This window comes from Rosa rugosa, chromosome 4 (genome assembly GCF_958449725.1).
Source record: "Rosa rugosa chromosome 4, drRosRugo1.1, whole genome shotgun sequence".
In the NCBI taxonomy this organism is placed as follows: Eukaryota; Viridiplantae; Streptophyta; class Magnoliopsida; order Rosales; family Rosaceae; genus Rosa; species Rosa rugosa.
In genome coordinates, this window is record NC_084823.1 from 38,422,110 (window position 1) to 38,436,443 (window position 14,334).

A 14,334-nucleotide genomic window follows, 5' to 3' on the forward strand; every position below is an offset into this window, starting at 1 on the left:
CTCATGAAAAACTTTAAAATAAAATAGTTGAGAGGAGAACAAATGGAAAAGTCCGTTTAGAATCTGAAAATGGCGGGTTATAGTGTGAAGTAGAAAACTGAGATGACTGGAACTAAATATTTTCAAGATCAATTTCTCCAACCAAGTATTATTACAATGATAAATCGTCCAACATTCTTTACCCTCTTAACTCTGCACTTCATAAACCAATCACGAAACAAGAACACAAGCATAACTAAAGAGACAATATACAACATCTCCAGCAGCATTACATGATCATATTACCCAACAAAAGACAACTGATCAAATATGCACCTTGCTGAATGTCATGAATAACAAGTCCGGGATATTTAATTTATAAGCCTGTCCAAAGAGACCACGGATTACTTCCAGTGTATAATTTGTCCTGACCTAGCATCTTGACATCCATCATCACAAGGGACTCCCCAGGAACACAATTTACTGAAGTCAAAAGATGGAAACTAGCAAACTATAAAGCTAGTGATACTAAAAAACAAAAGATCTTAGCTACCATAGTTGCTTCCTTAGGTTCCTTCAGTCACTTTTCGAGCCCTTCCCCTACCTTGACTCTTTGGAGTTCCTTCAGTCACTTTCGAGCCCTCTCCCTCACTTGACTCTTTTACTGTTCCTTCAGACATTTTTCGAAGCCTTCCCCTCACTTGACTCTTTGGTGTTCCTTGAGTCACTTTTTGAGGCTTTCCCCTCACTTGACTCTGTAGTTTTCCTTTGATCACTTTTCGAGACTTTGCCTTCCCTGGACTCTTTGGTTGCTTCTGTTTGTTCTTTGAGATCAATTTTCTCCCTGATATAGTATTTACATCCAACTTAGGGGGCCTCCCTCGTCTTTTTGGTTGTTCCTGCAGCTTTTGACGCTTAACAGGCCCAGCTCTATCCAGTTTTGGTTTAGGAGTCCTCCCTCTTTGCTTCTGTGGCTGCTTAGGATGCTTCAGTTCTTGTGGCTGCTCAGAATGGTGCTTTGCGGGCAGCGTATCAATCATCAAAACATCAGGTTCAGATTGCAATGCAGCTTGGCTGCGTGAGCGTAGTTTCATACGGCGCAGCAGCTGTTTCTGTGGCAGCTCTTTTGTTGTTTGAGGCAATAGTCCCACTATCAAAACATCAGGTTCAGATTGCGATGCAGCTTGGCTGCATGAGCGCAGGTTCATACGGCGCAGCAGCTGCTGTTTCTGTGGCAGCTCTTTTGTTGTTTGAGGCAATTGTCCCACTGCTCCTGGATTGAGCGGTGGAGGCTTTACTAGAATGTGAGGATCCGCCACAAGATGCTGGGAAGTGACAGCCAACTCATCAGGGCTTTCTCTTGCAGATTTGAACTTCTTTCGTTGACCATGATGATTCTCTTTTTGCTCCAAATGGTCTGCGAGTGTTGGTCCTAGATCCTGAAATGCTTCAGGGTTGGGCTCTATAGTTTGACCTGACCGTCTCTGGTAAGTGACGATTGCACCAATGGCGTTAGGCATTGTTGTGGGCTCTGGAGTGCACCACTTTCGCTTATTTAAGCGGTTAACTTGTTTCTTCTTCAGTTGAGATGGATCTCCAACTCCAGGCTTTTCCACTTGAGGCTGCCTTTTCAGTTGAGATGAATCTTCGGCTCCTGGCTTATCCACTTGTGACATTCCAGTATTTGAAAGCTGCCTCTGCTGGAGCTGTCTTTGGCCTGTTTCCTCTGCTGATGTCTTCAGCTCTCGAGTCTTTTCCTCTGTTTGCCTTTCAGTATCCTGACTTTTTCTTGGTGATAATTCAACCATAGATGTAGTGAGAGACAATTCAGACTCGGAGTGCCTCTGGCACCGTGGGCGCAATTGACTCTGCTCTGCTGGTTTATGATCAAGCTTCATTCTTTCCTGCATTGGATATCTGGGCTGCTGCTCCTGCTATGTTCCAAGGTAAGACGAGCATATCAAATTATATTGAAACATCTAATTTGATTGGTGCGTGCATGCATATTAAACGTTTATATGTCTTTGACATGATCTTTTAGGTGTCTTGCATTTAATCTTTTAACTTGAGTTTTCATTCAGATTATCAGGTTGAAAATCCTGCTCAAGCTATTACCGAAGGAACTGAAATCATATTTGAAAGTTTTACAATTCAAGAGACAATGTCATTGCTGCTACCTGGCATTCAGGTGCCGTTGCCACTCCACAATCAGACTCAGCTGACTTTTTACCTCGAGGACGTAATTGCCTCTGCGGTTGTTGCTGCTGTTTCTCCAATTGTCTTTGACAGGATTGCTCACTTGCTGTCAATTCAAGACTCAGGTGACTTGAATGTACAGCCTTCTCCTTAATCACATTTTCTGGTCGATGGTCCTCATCCTGCAAGAGTGCATTAAAATGAATTATAAATTGCATCCACTCAAATGGTAACTTTGTTTTTTTTATTATATCCAACTTCCTTGAATTAAATTTGAGGATTGCAGTTCAAGCAAAAGATGTCACTATTGCTCCTTCAGAAAGGAAGTAAGTTTATGCATACTGACTGGTCTCATGCCTTCATCTTTACTTGTCGGTTTATATGGAAGTGGCGTAATAAGAACATTTTTGATAATAATTTCCATGGTCCTTATAATGCCAGAGAATCTATTTTACAATATTTTCTTGAATGGCACAAGAACTCTACTGCCGTTACCAGTCCTTCTAATTCTAGGATTGAGTTGTTGAGTTGGATTAAACCTAGCGTTGGGTATTATAAATTGAATGTGGATGGGTCAAGGTCTAGGGATGGTGGTCTTGGCTCTGGTGGAGTAATTAGAGATAGCAATGGTCAATGGCATTATGGTTTTATGCTCACTATTGGTCATGGCGAGGTTTTACAGGCAGAAGCTTGGGGTCTTATAACTGGTCTTCGTATTGCTATCGATCTTCAATCTTGAGGTTGAATCGGATTCAGCTATCCTTATCAACCTTCTTAAGAGTTCTGACACAGGGTTACATCCTCTTGGTACTTTACTCGCAAATTGCAGGAAGCTTATGGAGTCTTTCTCCAGCTGTTTATTCACTCACATCCACCGTGAGAGAAATATGGTTGCAGATGGGTTGGCAAAGAAAAGCATTGATCAGGATCGGGGGTTATGCAGGCTGCCTCTAATGCCAAACTTCAGTGTCCATGACGTCCTTGATGATGCTAATGGCCTTGTAAGGCCTAGAGCTGTTGGCACAGCTATTTCTTAGTTTCTTTCTGTTTTTTGCTTTCTTTTCTGGGTCTTTGGCCCCCGTTGTACCAAAAAAAAAAAAAAAAAGATGTCACTATTGCTACCTGATATTTAGATGCCTCTGCTCCTTCACAATAAGATTCAGATGGTTGTTTACCCGGAAGACCTAGTTGCCTCTGCTGCTGCTTTTGCTCAGGTTGTGTTCGACAGGATTGGTTACTTGCTGTCAGATCAAGCTCAACAGCCTTTTCTTTAATCACATTTTCCGCTTCCTGCTCCGCACCCTGCAAGAATGCATAAAATGGACATTCTTTAGAAAATAAGTAATGACAAATGCATTAAGTTCTCAACTTCTCTTTTGGCACCTTTGTTTAAACCATTTAGAGATATGTCTTTTAGTGTACTGCTTCTTGATTGGATGGAACTTTGACTTAATTGTATTCTGTATTTTTTTTTTCTTGTTAGAAATAGGAAAGACTTCATTCATCCTAGTTGTACCATTTCATCAGGTTCCTCATCATGAAAAAAGAATTATGCTTCTTCAGATATTTATCATTTTTCAAATAATTTAAATTTTGAAGAGCTGAAGATAATTCTTACAGTTGCTAATAGGAAATCAGGCGTCTTCACCACATCAGAAAGAATAGCTTGTTGATGCTTCTCGTAACTAAATGACTGCATTTCTTGTTCTTGCTCTTGAAGGTTTTCTTGATATGTTAGCTCAGGAACAATCTCCTGTTCTTCCTGCAGCAAATCAACAGAAGATTCTATAAGGTTTGTCCTGGATACATGAGCAATAATTCCTCCCTCCACTGACAGCGATTTGATTTCACGAGGGCTTTCTGTCTTTTGAACTTTTGGTTGCTGGGTTCCCAGCTCATAGTTTGGCGAGTGCAAGAAGACATCTGGACAACTTGGGACTAGCACAGATACAGACAGCTTCTCTTGACTACGAAGATCAGGATGGCCTTCAGCATTATGCACTTGCAGTTGCTTTTCTTTCTCGTGATTTGCTTCAATGCTTAAACAAATTCTTTTTCTAACAGGTCCAGATAATTCTTCATTCTCTTCTTCCATTGTTGGAAGTTCCCGCAACAATTCTGAATTTCCAATCTCCTGTTGTTGAGGTTGTTCAGCATCAGGCATATTCTTAATTGATTTGTTCTGGCTCTTAGGTACTTGTTGCTGACCAAGGTTGCATAGCTTTCCCTGCTTTAAAAATAACTCTGCTGAGTCCATGGGTAGTTCAAGAGATGCTAGCATTTCATTCAGCTGGGATCCCAATGCTTTTGTTTGAGCTGAGATCTCAGGTTGGTGCTTCTGTTTTGCTGGAAATCCACAATCTATATATTCCCTCTCTCCACAAGGACCAATGATTGGCATTGGTCTTTTTTCTATAACAGGATTTCGAATGGTATCTGCTAACTCCTTCAACAGCTCAAATAACTTTTCCTGAACCTGAAGTGTCTTTTCCTGCACCTTAATGTTATTTTCCAGCAGCTTATGTGTCTTTTCCTGCACCTTAATGTTATTTTCCAGCAGCTTCTGCATCTTTCCCTGCACCTTAACGTTGTTTTCCAGCAGCTTACATGTCGTCGTCATCAATTTCATACAATTCTCATGTCAGTCCAAGAAGAAACATAACAGGTTTAAATTGGTAGTTAGGCACTGCATTATTTGTACACAAATTCCAACATTTACCTCAGACAAGTTTGACGAAACATGGTGGGAGAATTTCTGACTTGCAATAGAAGCATTTGAATTGACTACAGTAGCCGCATCTTTCTCTTGCTTCTTAGACAATAACTCCTGCATACTGTTTAAGAAATCAGAAAAAGAACGCATAGGATGGACAATAACACAGCCACTATCAAAGGTAGAGAGATAACAATCTACCTTGTTAATTCAATTTGGTCCTGTGGTCTATTTTGTTCTGAAATCATATCACTTTGTTGTGCCTCTGGTCCAGACCGAATTGCTTCAACTGCTTCTCCATGTAACTGTATATCTCTTTTGACAGCTTGACTATGTTGTTCAATCACTTCACACAATTTTTCTTTAGTTTGGTACTGTTCTTCAACTATTTTATCCATACTTACTTCAATACGCTCATCAGCCACTTTGTGTTTCAGTTTTGGGTCAATCTGCTTTTCACAACTCACAATGATTTCTTGCAATTGATCCTCATTCACATATTCTGGCTGTTTATTTTGTTGCTCTGGAGATCCATTTTGACAGTCAATCACTTTGCTATTTTGACAGTCAATCACTTTGCTATTTTGACAGTCAATCACTTTGCTATTTTGACAGTCAATCACCTTGTTATGTTGCTCTTCTTGACTAGCTACTTGACTTTGCTGCCCATATTCTCTCTGTGCAGTCACTTCAACTTGTTCTTCTTCATTCACATTACGTGTCTGTTCAGAAAAATTAGACTTTTCAACAACCACTGCAGTTACTTGCATTTGAATTTCAGTTTGCTGTCTATTCACTTCATCTTTCTGTTCATTTTGTTGCTTTGAAGATCCATTTTGACAATCAATCACCTTCATGTGCTGTATTGGTTCTGCACTTTGCTTCACATGTTCTGTCTTTTGTTCAATCACTTCAACTTGCTCTTCATTCACTTGATACTTCTTGACTTCAACATTCTGCTTATCAACAATCAACGCAACTTCTTGCATATGTTTCTGATTTTCATGTCCATTCACTCTCTCTTGCTGCGCATCTGTAGAGCCATATTTATCTTCAATCATCTTACTACACTGTTCTGCTTGAATTTCCTGCCCATCTTCTCTCAGTTGTTCAGTTACTTCAACTTGTACATCATCTTCTTTATATATCTGTTCAATGTTCTGCTTTTCGACTATCACTCCAGGTAATTGCACTTGATTTTGACTTTTCAGCCTATTCACTTCATCTTGCTGTACATTTTCTTCATCTGAAGATCCATTTTGACAGTCAATTACCATACTATGCTGTTCTTCTTGAATCAGTTCTTGACTTTGCTGCCCGTGCTGCTGCTGTTGTTCAGTCACTTCAACTTCTTGTTCTTCGGGGACTTTATATATCTGTTCTGCGGAATTTCGGGGAACAACAATGACTGCAATACCTTGAATTTGTTGTTTAATTACTTCTCCTTGCTGTGCATCAGGAGATTCTTTTTCATCATCAATCACCTTACTCTGCTGATCTTCTTCAATTTGTTCTTGACTTTTCTTTTCAGCAATTGCAGCAATTTCTTCCATTTGTCTTTGACATTGTTGTCCATTGACTTGCTCTGGAGATCCAGTTTGGTTGTCAACTGCCTTACAATACCGTGGTTTTTGACTTTGCTTCCTCTGCTTTCTCTGTTTCTCAGTCACTTCAACTTGTTCTTCTGCCAATGTTTTATGTTCATTTCCTTTAGCTGAGTTTCCTTTTCCCCAACCCTTCCGAGTCTTCTTTTGTTTCGGGACACACTTTCTTCTAGAAAGAGAATCACCTTTATCAGTTGGAAGCATATAACAATTTTTTGATACACAAACAATTTCTCCCCTCTCATTTAGCTTCTTCAAGTGAAGACTCAAGAAACTTGCATGAGCCAATGGCAAACCGTCAAACTTCTCTCTAATAAATTTTGATATTGCTTCTTCAGTTGACCCCTGTTCCTCATTCAACTCGTCAATTGCCCTACATATCATCTGTACAGATATAAAATTACAAGTTTGTTAGAATAATCATTACCGTAGAAGTAACTTTGTTTTAAAAGACAAGAATGAGAGTGGTACCACGGCATAGGTGGGGTGATCGGGCGTGTGAAACACAGGTAAGAGTCTACAAAGATGTCGTTTGATATCATTCTTCTGATCCGGTGTGAGTGTTTTGGAAGGGTCTGAAAATGCGAACTTCTCCATCACAGCACCAGCAAGCTTGTCTATCATTTGTGTCTTTCAGTGTTCAAAAGGACTAATAATTAGAGCAATGTCACAAAGACCAAACAATATGCCAATTTCCTAACATAAAGTGCTTAAAACTATGAACCGATCTAACTATTCACCTTTTCATGTAAATACTTGTTCATTTATTCAAATAGGGTTTTTATGCTACGGTATACATTCGGCCATTGCATCCAGGTTTGTAATAAAGACTGTTTCCATGCTTAGCAGTCCCAAACATCAACTCGTATAGGCATGCATAATGCACTTGCTTCAAATTACGTTATATATGATACTCTAGTGAGATCCTAAAAGTGGAACTAAAGCCATTATACTGTAGTACTGATATCCTGCAAGTACATTTGCTTCATATTTCATTGCAGGTCACACTCATATCCTAGTTCCACTGACTTTCACACTAAACCATGCAGGCCAAATCGGTCCTGTATAACCAAATATCATCACATTTTCGACAAAACCAACATGCAATAAAAAGAAAAACAAGAAGGATGAAAAGGAAACAAACATGATCTGGGTCTCCTTTAACTCCTCTTCCTTCTCCATTTCTTTCTTCCTGCATTAGGAGCTTAAAAGTTAAAGTCTTGCTTCAAATGGTAACTCAAGAAAAAATAAGAATCCAATTTACCAACCCAAAGATTGAATCTTTAATTCAAATTTGGCTCTCCATTCTTTTTTTTTTTTTTAAATAAATAGTAATAATAAATAAATAAATAAATTGACTAAGAGTAAAACTTCATAATTTACCCCAGCAGATGAAAATCTTGCGGAACTCGCCGCCATCCTTCAACTGCGTCACTGATTTTGTTTCAATTTTTTGCTTCTTTCTGCATCAGAATTTCTATGTAAGCAATCACAGAAAGTGAAACCCACAAGGTAAAAGTAACAAAATCAATGAAGCTGTGAACAAAGAGCTAGAGTAAAAGAGGAAGGTAAACTAAGACTAACCATTGACAGGAACAAGAAACGTCCTTTTCTGAAGGTTTTGACTCGGAACAGAAAAGGATATCCTTTGTTTGGGAATCAAAGCTCTCTGGTCGGTTCGTAGTTTCGTACTCGCCTCGGAATCTTCGATGATTCTGATATTATATTTGGGCTTCTCTGTATGAAACGTCCTGCTTCTATATTTATGGCCCATTTCCCCTTTGGATTTCGGTTCTTGTCCCACTTCTGCATGGCTCGTGTCATTTTCGTCAAGGGGTTGTTCTTAATATTTTGTTCCTTTTCTCTTTTTATTTTTATTTTTTTTTATGGTGTTGTTAACCATGGGATTGAAGAGAAATATGGGTAACTCTCCTCTTAGGTTGGTTAGTTTTCTTAATATCTTCACAAAATATATTATTTTGGGTTTGCAAAAGATCTAAAGTGCATGTAATGCTCTCAGAAAACTATAAATGTGTCATTATTATAATGTGTTAAAAGCTTGAAATATTAAGTCTGATACAAAACAGTCATGAAAATAATAATAGTAGTTTCGGTAATGAAGGTCCTAAGAGCAACTCCAACCATAGGTCTTGTCCATTATTTTGAGACCTTGCTTGAAAAATAATATCTCAAACACAAGAAGAAGAAAAGAAAAGGTCTTAACGCTCAAAATTTTGAGATTAGTCTTATAAGACCATCTCCAACGGAGAGGTCAAATGCCATGTGGAAACCCAACGTTTATTTTTGACAGCCCAAACTCTTCTCCAACCGATATGTCTTTTCCACGTGGATTAGACATATCACTCTCCTCTGTCAAATTTGACAGACAGAAGAAGCTCTGTCATTTATTTTTTTTATTGTTTCTCCCTTTCTCCTTCTCCTTTCCCCGTCTTTCTTCCTTCATCTCACCCAGAACTGATGCTTTTGCAGTGTCTCTCTTTCTCCTTTCCCCTTCTTTCTTCCTTCATCTCACCCATAACTGATGCTTTTGAAATCCCGGTTCCAATGAGCTAATTAAAGGTGATGCCTCTCTTCCCTTCAATCATGGTCGATTCTAATTTCTCTCTCAATCAATTTCTTTGTTTTCTGGGTCCAATCTTACTTTCTCTTCTACTATTTCGTGTATAATTTACTCTACTTTCAGACGCTCTATTTAGGTGTTTTGGTTATAGACCATGATTTGATCTCAGTTGCGTAGGAATCTGCTAGGAATTTCTGTTCCAAAGTGCAATTGATCAATTGGGTACTCATTAATTTTTTATCTTGGAGGAATTCATGCCTCGGAATTGTTGGATTTATGTGAGAATGCAGTGAGCTGCATGATTATGGTCCTTCCTTTTCTTGCATGATGATATTGAATTTAATGGAATTAGAAACTTGGATTTGAATCTCGTGGATTCAAATACTTTGTTGTCTTCAACTTTCTTCTCTCTTCTTTGAATAACAGGAACATGGATCAAAGTAATTCAGATTCATCCTCGCCGTTACAATAGCAGGTGAACTCAATTTTCATCTTTCTATCTTTTTCTATTACATAATTTTCATCACAGTGTTTAATATTTAGTGCACCATGACACTAATATGCATGTTTATATCAGTGAATACTTAACAATAAGACTACTTGAAAAAATGGGTGTGTAGATGTTTGTCCTCCGTTCCAGTTAGGAATTATAGGCAGACAGAGTCAGAAGGGGCATGTACATAACATAAGCCAGTAATGGCATCAAAACTCAGTCCATAAGTCAAAAGTTATCTCGCCTGATCATATATGTCTAATAGTTGAAAATGAATTTATTTGAGCTCTAGTTGCTGATTATGCACAGATCATGTTTATTTGAGTTTAGGTTTTGAATGTTGGTTTTCTAAGTCTTTACAGTTAGCTATTATCCTGTGACAAACTCTAACTGATGAGTAAAGAGTGTGGGCAGATTCAAGTAAACACAAAGTAAAATTATACAAAAGTACAGATCAGGTGCAATTAAGTTAAATTTGTGAATCAATTTTCATTGCTTAGTTTAGCCTTCAGTTAGCTTTAATACGAAATTCCAAACTGATGAGGAAAATGTGAGGTAGATTCAAGAAAACATGACATAAAAGCACAGTCCTCCTGAACTACATTGTGCACGCAAGATATAATGCACTCTTTTTATTTCTAGTTCATGTTATAGGGTTTAATTTTATATAGCCAAATGTTTGCACTTCAATATTATCGAAGATGTTTTCTTAGATAAGTTTTCACATCATGGTTTATGTCTGATTTGACAGGTGGTTTGATACAGCTAGGGAAATGTTGAAAAATGGATGTGAGCTCTCAAACAGGACAATCCAAAAAGCAGAAGTTATATGGTTTCGTCACTAAGCTGCATTGATTTTAATGTTCTTTTTCTGCAGATGAGTTAAATCAATCACTAAGCTGCACATGAGTTAAATGCAGACGAGTTGACCACCTACCAGATTTTCAACAAAGGTTTTTGTTCTTTTTCTGCAATATCTTGTTCCTCACTGAGAATGAAGGAATATCATTTAAATTAGTTACTTTTTGCTGTCATGTTGCATTTTGTGAGACATTCAGCTTTGGTGAGCTTGGTTGGCAGAATTTTTTTTAATCAATTTTTACTCTCTTCAGATTGCAGATGCAAAGAAGATGTTTGAAGCACAAGAAAAGCTTCGGTTCAATCTTGATCATGCTTGGATTTCAAGTTGTTTATGTTTCCTGCTATGTATTCCCATATCTCAAATTCTCATAATCTCAATTGCATCTCTTAATGGAACCATTCATTGTATGATCTTTGATTTACAAGATTAAAAAAAAAAAAAAAAGGAAAAACAACATAAATAGAATTTTATATATTAAAGTAATATTCAAATTTGACATCTCCATTGGAGCTAAAATTAGTCAAAATGTTGCTATATCAAATTTGCCATGTCATATGTCAAATTCAAATTTGACCAAAGCCAAATAACAAAGTCTCAAATGGAAAAGCTTTTGGAGGCGGACTCTCATTTTGAGACTGTGGGCTCTACGGAGGATTTGGTATCAAATGGCAGAGAGAAGAGAAAAGAGGTCACTACTAGAATCACAGCACTATTAGGGACGATTGATATTTTGTGGTCTATATATACTCAATAGGGACGAATGGAAATTATTTGTGGCAAATAAAGACAATGGCACAATTTCCATCCCCAAGTTCTACCACAATCGATATGTCCTTGCTATTTTAGACTTTAGCCACAGATAGCCTCCATCGCATAAAATAGTTTAGGGTAACAAAATTCCACGCGCTTACCACATTGAGGCATTGAGCACATGTGTCTGTGACATATGTGAAGAAACTAAAGGAATTAAATAAATAAAAAATGTAAGTGACCGTGCCTAAATGGTGTGTCAAATAGTGGGCAAGAGGAAAAAATCCAAAATGGAGTCAGTACAACAACTGTTGGACAGATTATTCGTGGTTAAAGGCCAATAACCACATACTTCTGTCCCTAATAGTGTTAATAGCCATGAAATTATGGGTGTGGCTAAGAGCAAGTTCACTCGTGGGTCACCAGGTCACTTACTATTCACTACTTTTTATGTGTATTTTCACTCTATGGGTCACGAGCACAGTGTATTTCGTGCCCTGGGTCGCCATGTGTCACTCTGGGTCACCTTGGTGACCTACAAGCTGACTTGGTGACCCAGGTCTTATTGGAAACCATGCCCGTGAGCCAGAGAGTGGAAATAAACACTAAAAATAGTGAATAGTAGGTGACCTGGTGACCCAACGGGTGAACTTGCCTTAAATGCCAGATTTCTAGTTGTGGGTCATGCGCCATAGGGGGATTAAGTAGTGCAATCTTGCTAAAAAAAAAAAATAAGGGTGTTGTCTAGGCACATTCATGATTCATACGAGTGATCGATATGACCCTTTATATAGGACGTATAATTGGAGTTGTCCTATATTAGTTCTGAAATATCCTCAACATGTTTTTAGAAAAGATATTATAGAAATCAAAAAAGATTATTGAAGATGGTCAATAATAGGGGTGGGCGTCCAGACCCGAAAACCCGACCCGAAAAATTGAAAAAAGCCCGATTCAGTTCGGTTTTGACTTTGAAAATATCGGTTCGGTCTAGGGCCCGACCCGAATATATTTTCTCGGTTCGGTCTCGGGTCTCAAATGTGCAGAGACCGAAAGCCCGATTAGGCCCGATTTTCCTCCTTTGACGGTCTCAGCCTCTGTCTCTCTCAAAAACATCTCAGGCTCTCAGCCAATCAGCCCTTGTTCTTCCCCAATTTCTGAAAACCCAGCCCCATTATCACCGATTCAACCCCAAACGGCAAACCTGTTAGCAGTTTTGGTTGAAAGCCTGAAACTCCAAACCTGTTAGCAACTCCAACTTTGGGCTCCGGCGGCGGTGGTACCCAATCAGCAGAAGAATAGTGAGATCTAGGGATCTGGGCACCTCTTCACCCAAGTCCTCCGGGTCAACCCTGCCCAATCCTCACTCCTCCTAACCCAGCCCCTCTTCACTCTCCCCTCCATCCAACCCGCCGTCGACGAACTGCATAATGGGGATTGAGGAGGAAGGGAGGAAAAAAAAAAAATGTATGAATAGAACTGCAGAAGAAGAAGAATAATAAGAAGTGTAAAAGAAGACTAGAAAAGAAAGAAGGAGGAAGGAAGAAAAAAAAGAAGAAGAAGAAGAATATATGAATAGAAGTATAGGACTGCAGAAGAAGAAGAAGAAAGTGTCGAAGAAGACCAGAAAAGAAAGAGAGAGTAGAAAGTAAAAAAGGGCAGAGCCTTTTATTTTGTTTTATTTCTACCGCGTAAGACAAATAAATATAAACGTCGAACAATATGTTCAGAGAACGTCTCATGCTCCAGTGGTTGGGAGCAAGGATTTGGTGCAAGGGGTCGGGGGTTCGAACCTCGCCTCTGACTGAATTTTTGTAAATTTTGCACATTGGGCCCGAAAAGCCCGAAAGACCAAACCGACCCGAATGTGCTCGGTTTCTGTCGGTTTCCTTTCTTGAAAAAGCCCGAACCAGCCCGAACCGAATACTTCGGGCTTGGTCTCACCAAATTTCAGGCCCGGCCCGACCCGAGCCCAGGCCTAGTCAATAATCGAAGTATTCAACCCCACTATGCTTGAACATCATCAACACCGACCAACTCATCCATTTCATCTCCTAGAGTAGAAATCTGAAGTTAGGTTGAGTTTAACTACATAAAAGAAGTCATCCATGGAGCTAGCGCTACAGTCAATACAAACAATGGGTCAGATCGAGAGGGGAGAATAATGAAAAACGAAAAACTATGGTGCAAGCTAGCAAGCCACACAACCAGTGGAGCTAATTGGAAATCTGAGGCATCAAACAAAATTACAAAAACAAGGTATACAATAGAATATGGACGGCACATTTTCTTAACAGATAGTAGCGTGTTAACAATAAAAAAGATTCTCGGGTAGCTAAGATGAACCAACGATATCTGATATTGCTCGGCTTCATTCATCAAATAGCTGCATACAAAGTGTGGAAGAAAACAGACAAGGCATTACTTGGTTTGCTAATGGCAACTTTGAATGATGAGATTATGGAGATAATTGTTGGCAATAAATCCTCTCAAGATGCTTGTCATGCCCTTCTAGAGAGGTTATCTACTTGTTCTAGAGCCAGCATTATTCAGCTCAAAACTGATTTGCAGACTATTAAGAAGGGTACTGATTCTGTGGATAAATACCTTCTGCGCATCAAACATGCAAGAGATCAATTAAGCTCAGTTGGAGTAAATCTTTGTTAATGTTTGAATCCGTGGGGACTCTAGTTAACTATAAGTAAGAGAGATAGAGAGAGAGAGAGAGAGTTGACACGAGATGTATAGTGGTTCGCCTCCGCATGAGCGGGAGACTACGTCCACTTGAATGTGTACTAGTGTGTCGAGCCTTGCCGCCCAACAAGATTACAAGAGATGTCATGAATGTTGAGTTGTGGGAGGGGGCATTCCTTTTATAGATGAAGGAATGCCCTTCTTCTACTTATTCTTCGATGTGGGATAAGTTAAGTTACTATTCTAGTCTATTTAACATGTAGAAAGCCTATTTGTGTGGGCATGTTGACAAGGGCGGAAAGGTGGCTTCCCGACGTCGGATTTGCGACTTCCGGATACCGCCGCGTAGCCTGTGCATAAGGCTACAAGATGAAAGTCTTGGTTGGGCCTTGCCATGTCTTGTGGATGTCCCAAAGTGGGTGTTACTTATGCTTGGTGACGTAGTAAATACTCCATATTATT

At 39.1% G+C, this 14,334-nt stretch overlaps 1 protein-coding gene across 3 annotated transcripts; it reads right to left on the reverse strand.

The window, feature by feature from the left end:
• Positions 1 to 160: 160 nt before the first annotated feature.
• Positions 161 to 8,202, reverse strand: LOC133707456 (uncharacterized). 3 transcript variants are annotated; one of them, XM_062133028.1, is made up of 10 exons: positions 8,077 to 8,202; positions 7,876 to 7,955; positions 7,637 to 7,684; positions 6,964 to 7,122; positions 5,090 to 6,876; positions 4,895 to 5,009; positions 3,794 to 4,777; positions 3,298 to 3,477; positions 2,157 to 2,357; positions 161 to 1,910 (listed from the first exon to the last, which is right to left on the reverse strand). In XM_062133028.1, exons 2-10 carry the CDS (start codon positions 7,909 to 7,911, stop codon positions 546 to 548), a joined length of 4,875 nt encoding a protein of 1,624 aa, XP_061989012.1. In that variant the 5' UTR covers positions 7,912 to 7,955; positions 8,077 to 8,202; the 3' UTR covers positions 161 to 545. The 3 variants fall into 3 exon arrangements, with proteins under 3 accessions (XP_061989012.1, XP_061989011.1, XP_061989013.1); XM_062133027.1 differs by having other exon boundaries at positions 161 to 1,913; XM_062133029.1 differs by lacking the exon at positions 8,077 to 8,202 and having other exon boundaries at positions 161 to 1,913; positions 6,964 to 7,109; positions 7,876 to 7,896.
• Positions 8,203 to 14,334: the final 6,132 nt, after the last annotated feature.

What these genes read in the sequence shown, in the direction of transcription:
- LOC133707456 (XM_062133027.1), bottom strand. Translation starts at nt 7,911, where the DNA reads ATGGCGGCGAGTTCCGCAAGATTTTCATCTGCTGGG. An exon ending in TTAAAGGAGACCCAGATCAT is followed by an intron (nt 7,123 to 7,636) that starts GTTTGTTTCCTT and finishes GAACACTGAAAG; the next exon opens with ACACAAATGATAGACAAGCT. An exon ending in CAACGGCACCTGAATGCCAG is followed by an intron (nt 1,914 to 2,156) that starts GTAGCAGCAATG and finishes CTTGGAACATAG; the next exon opens with CAGGAGCAGCAGCCCAGATA.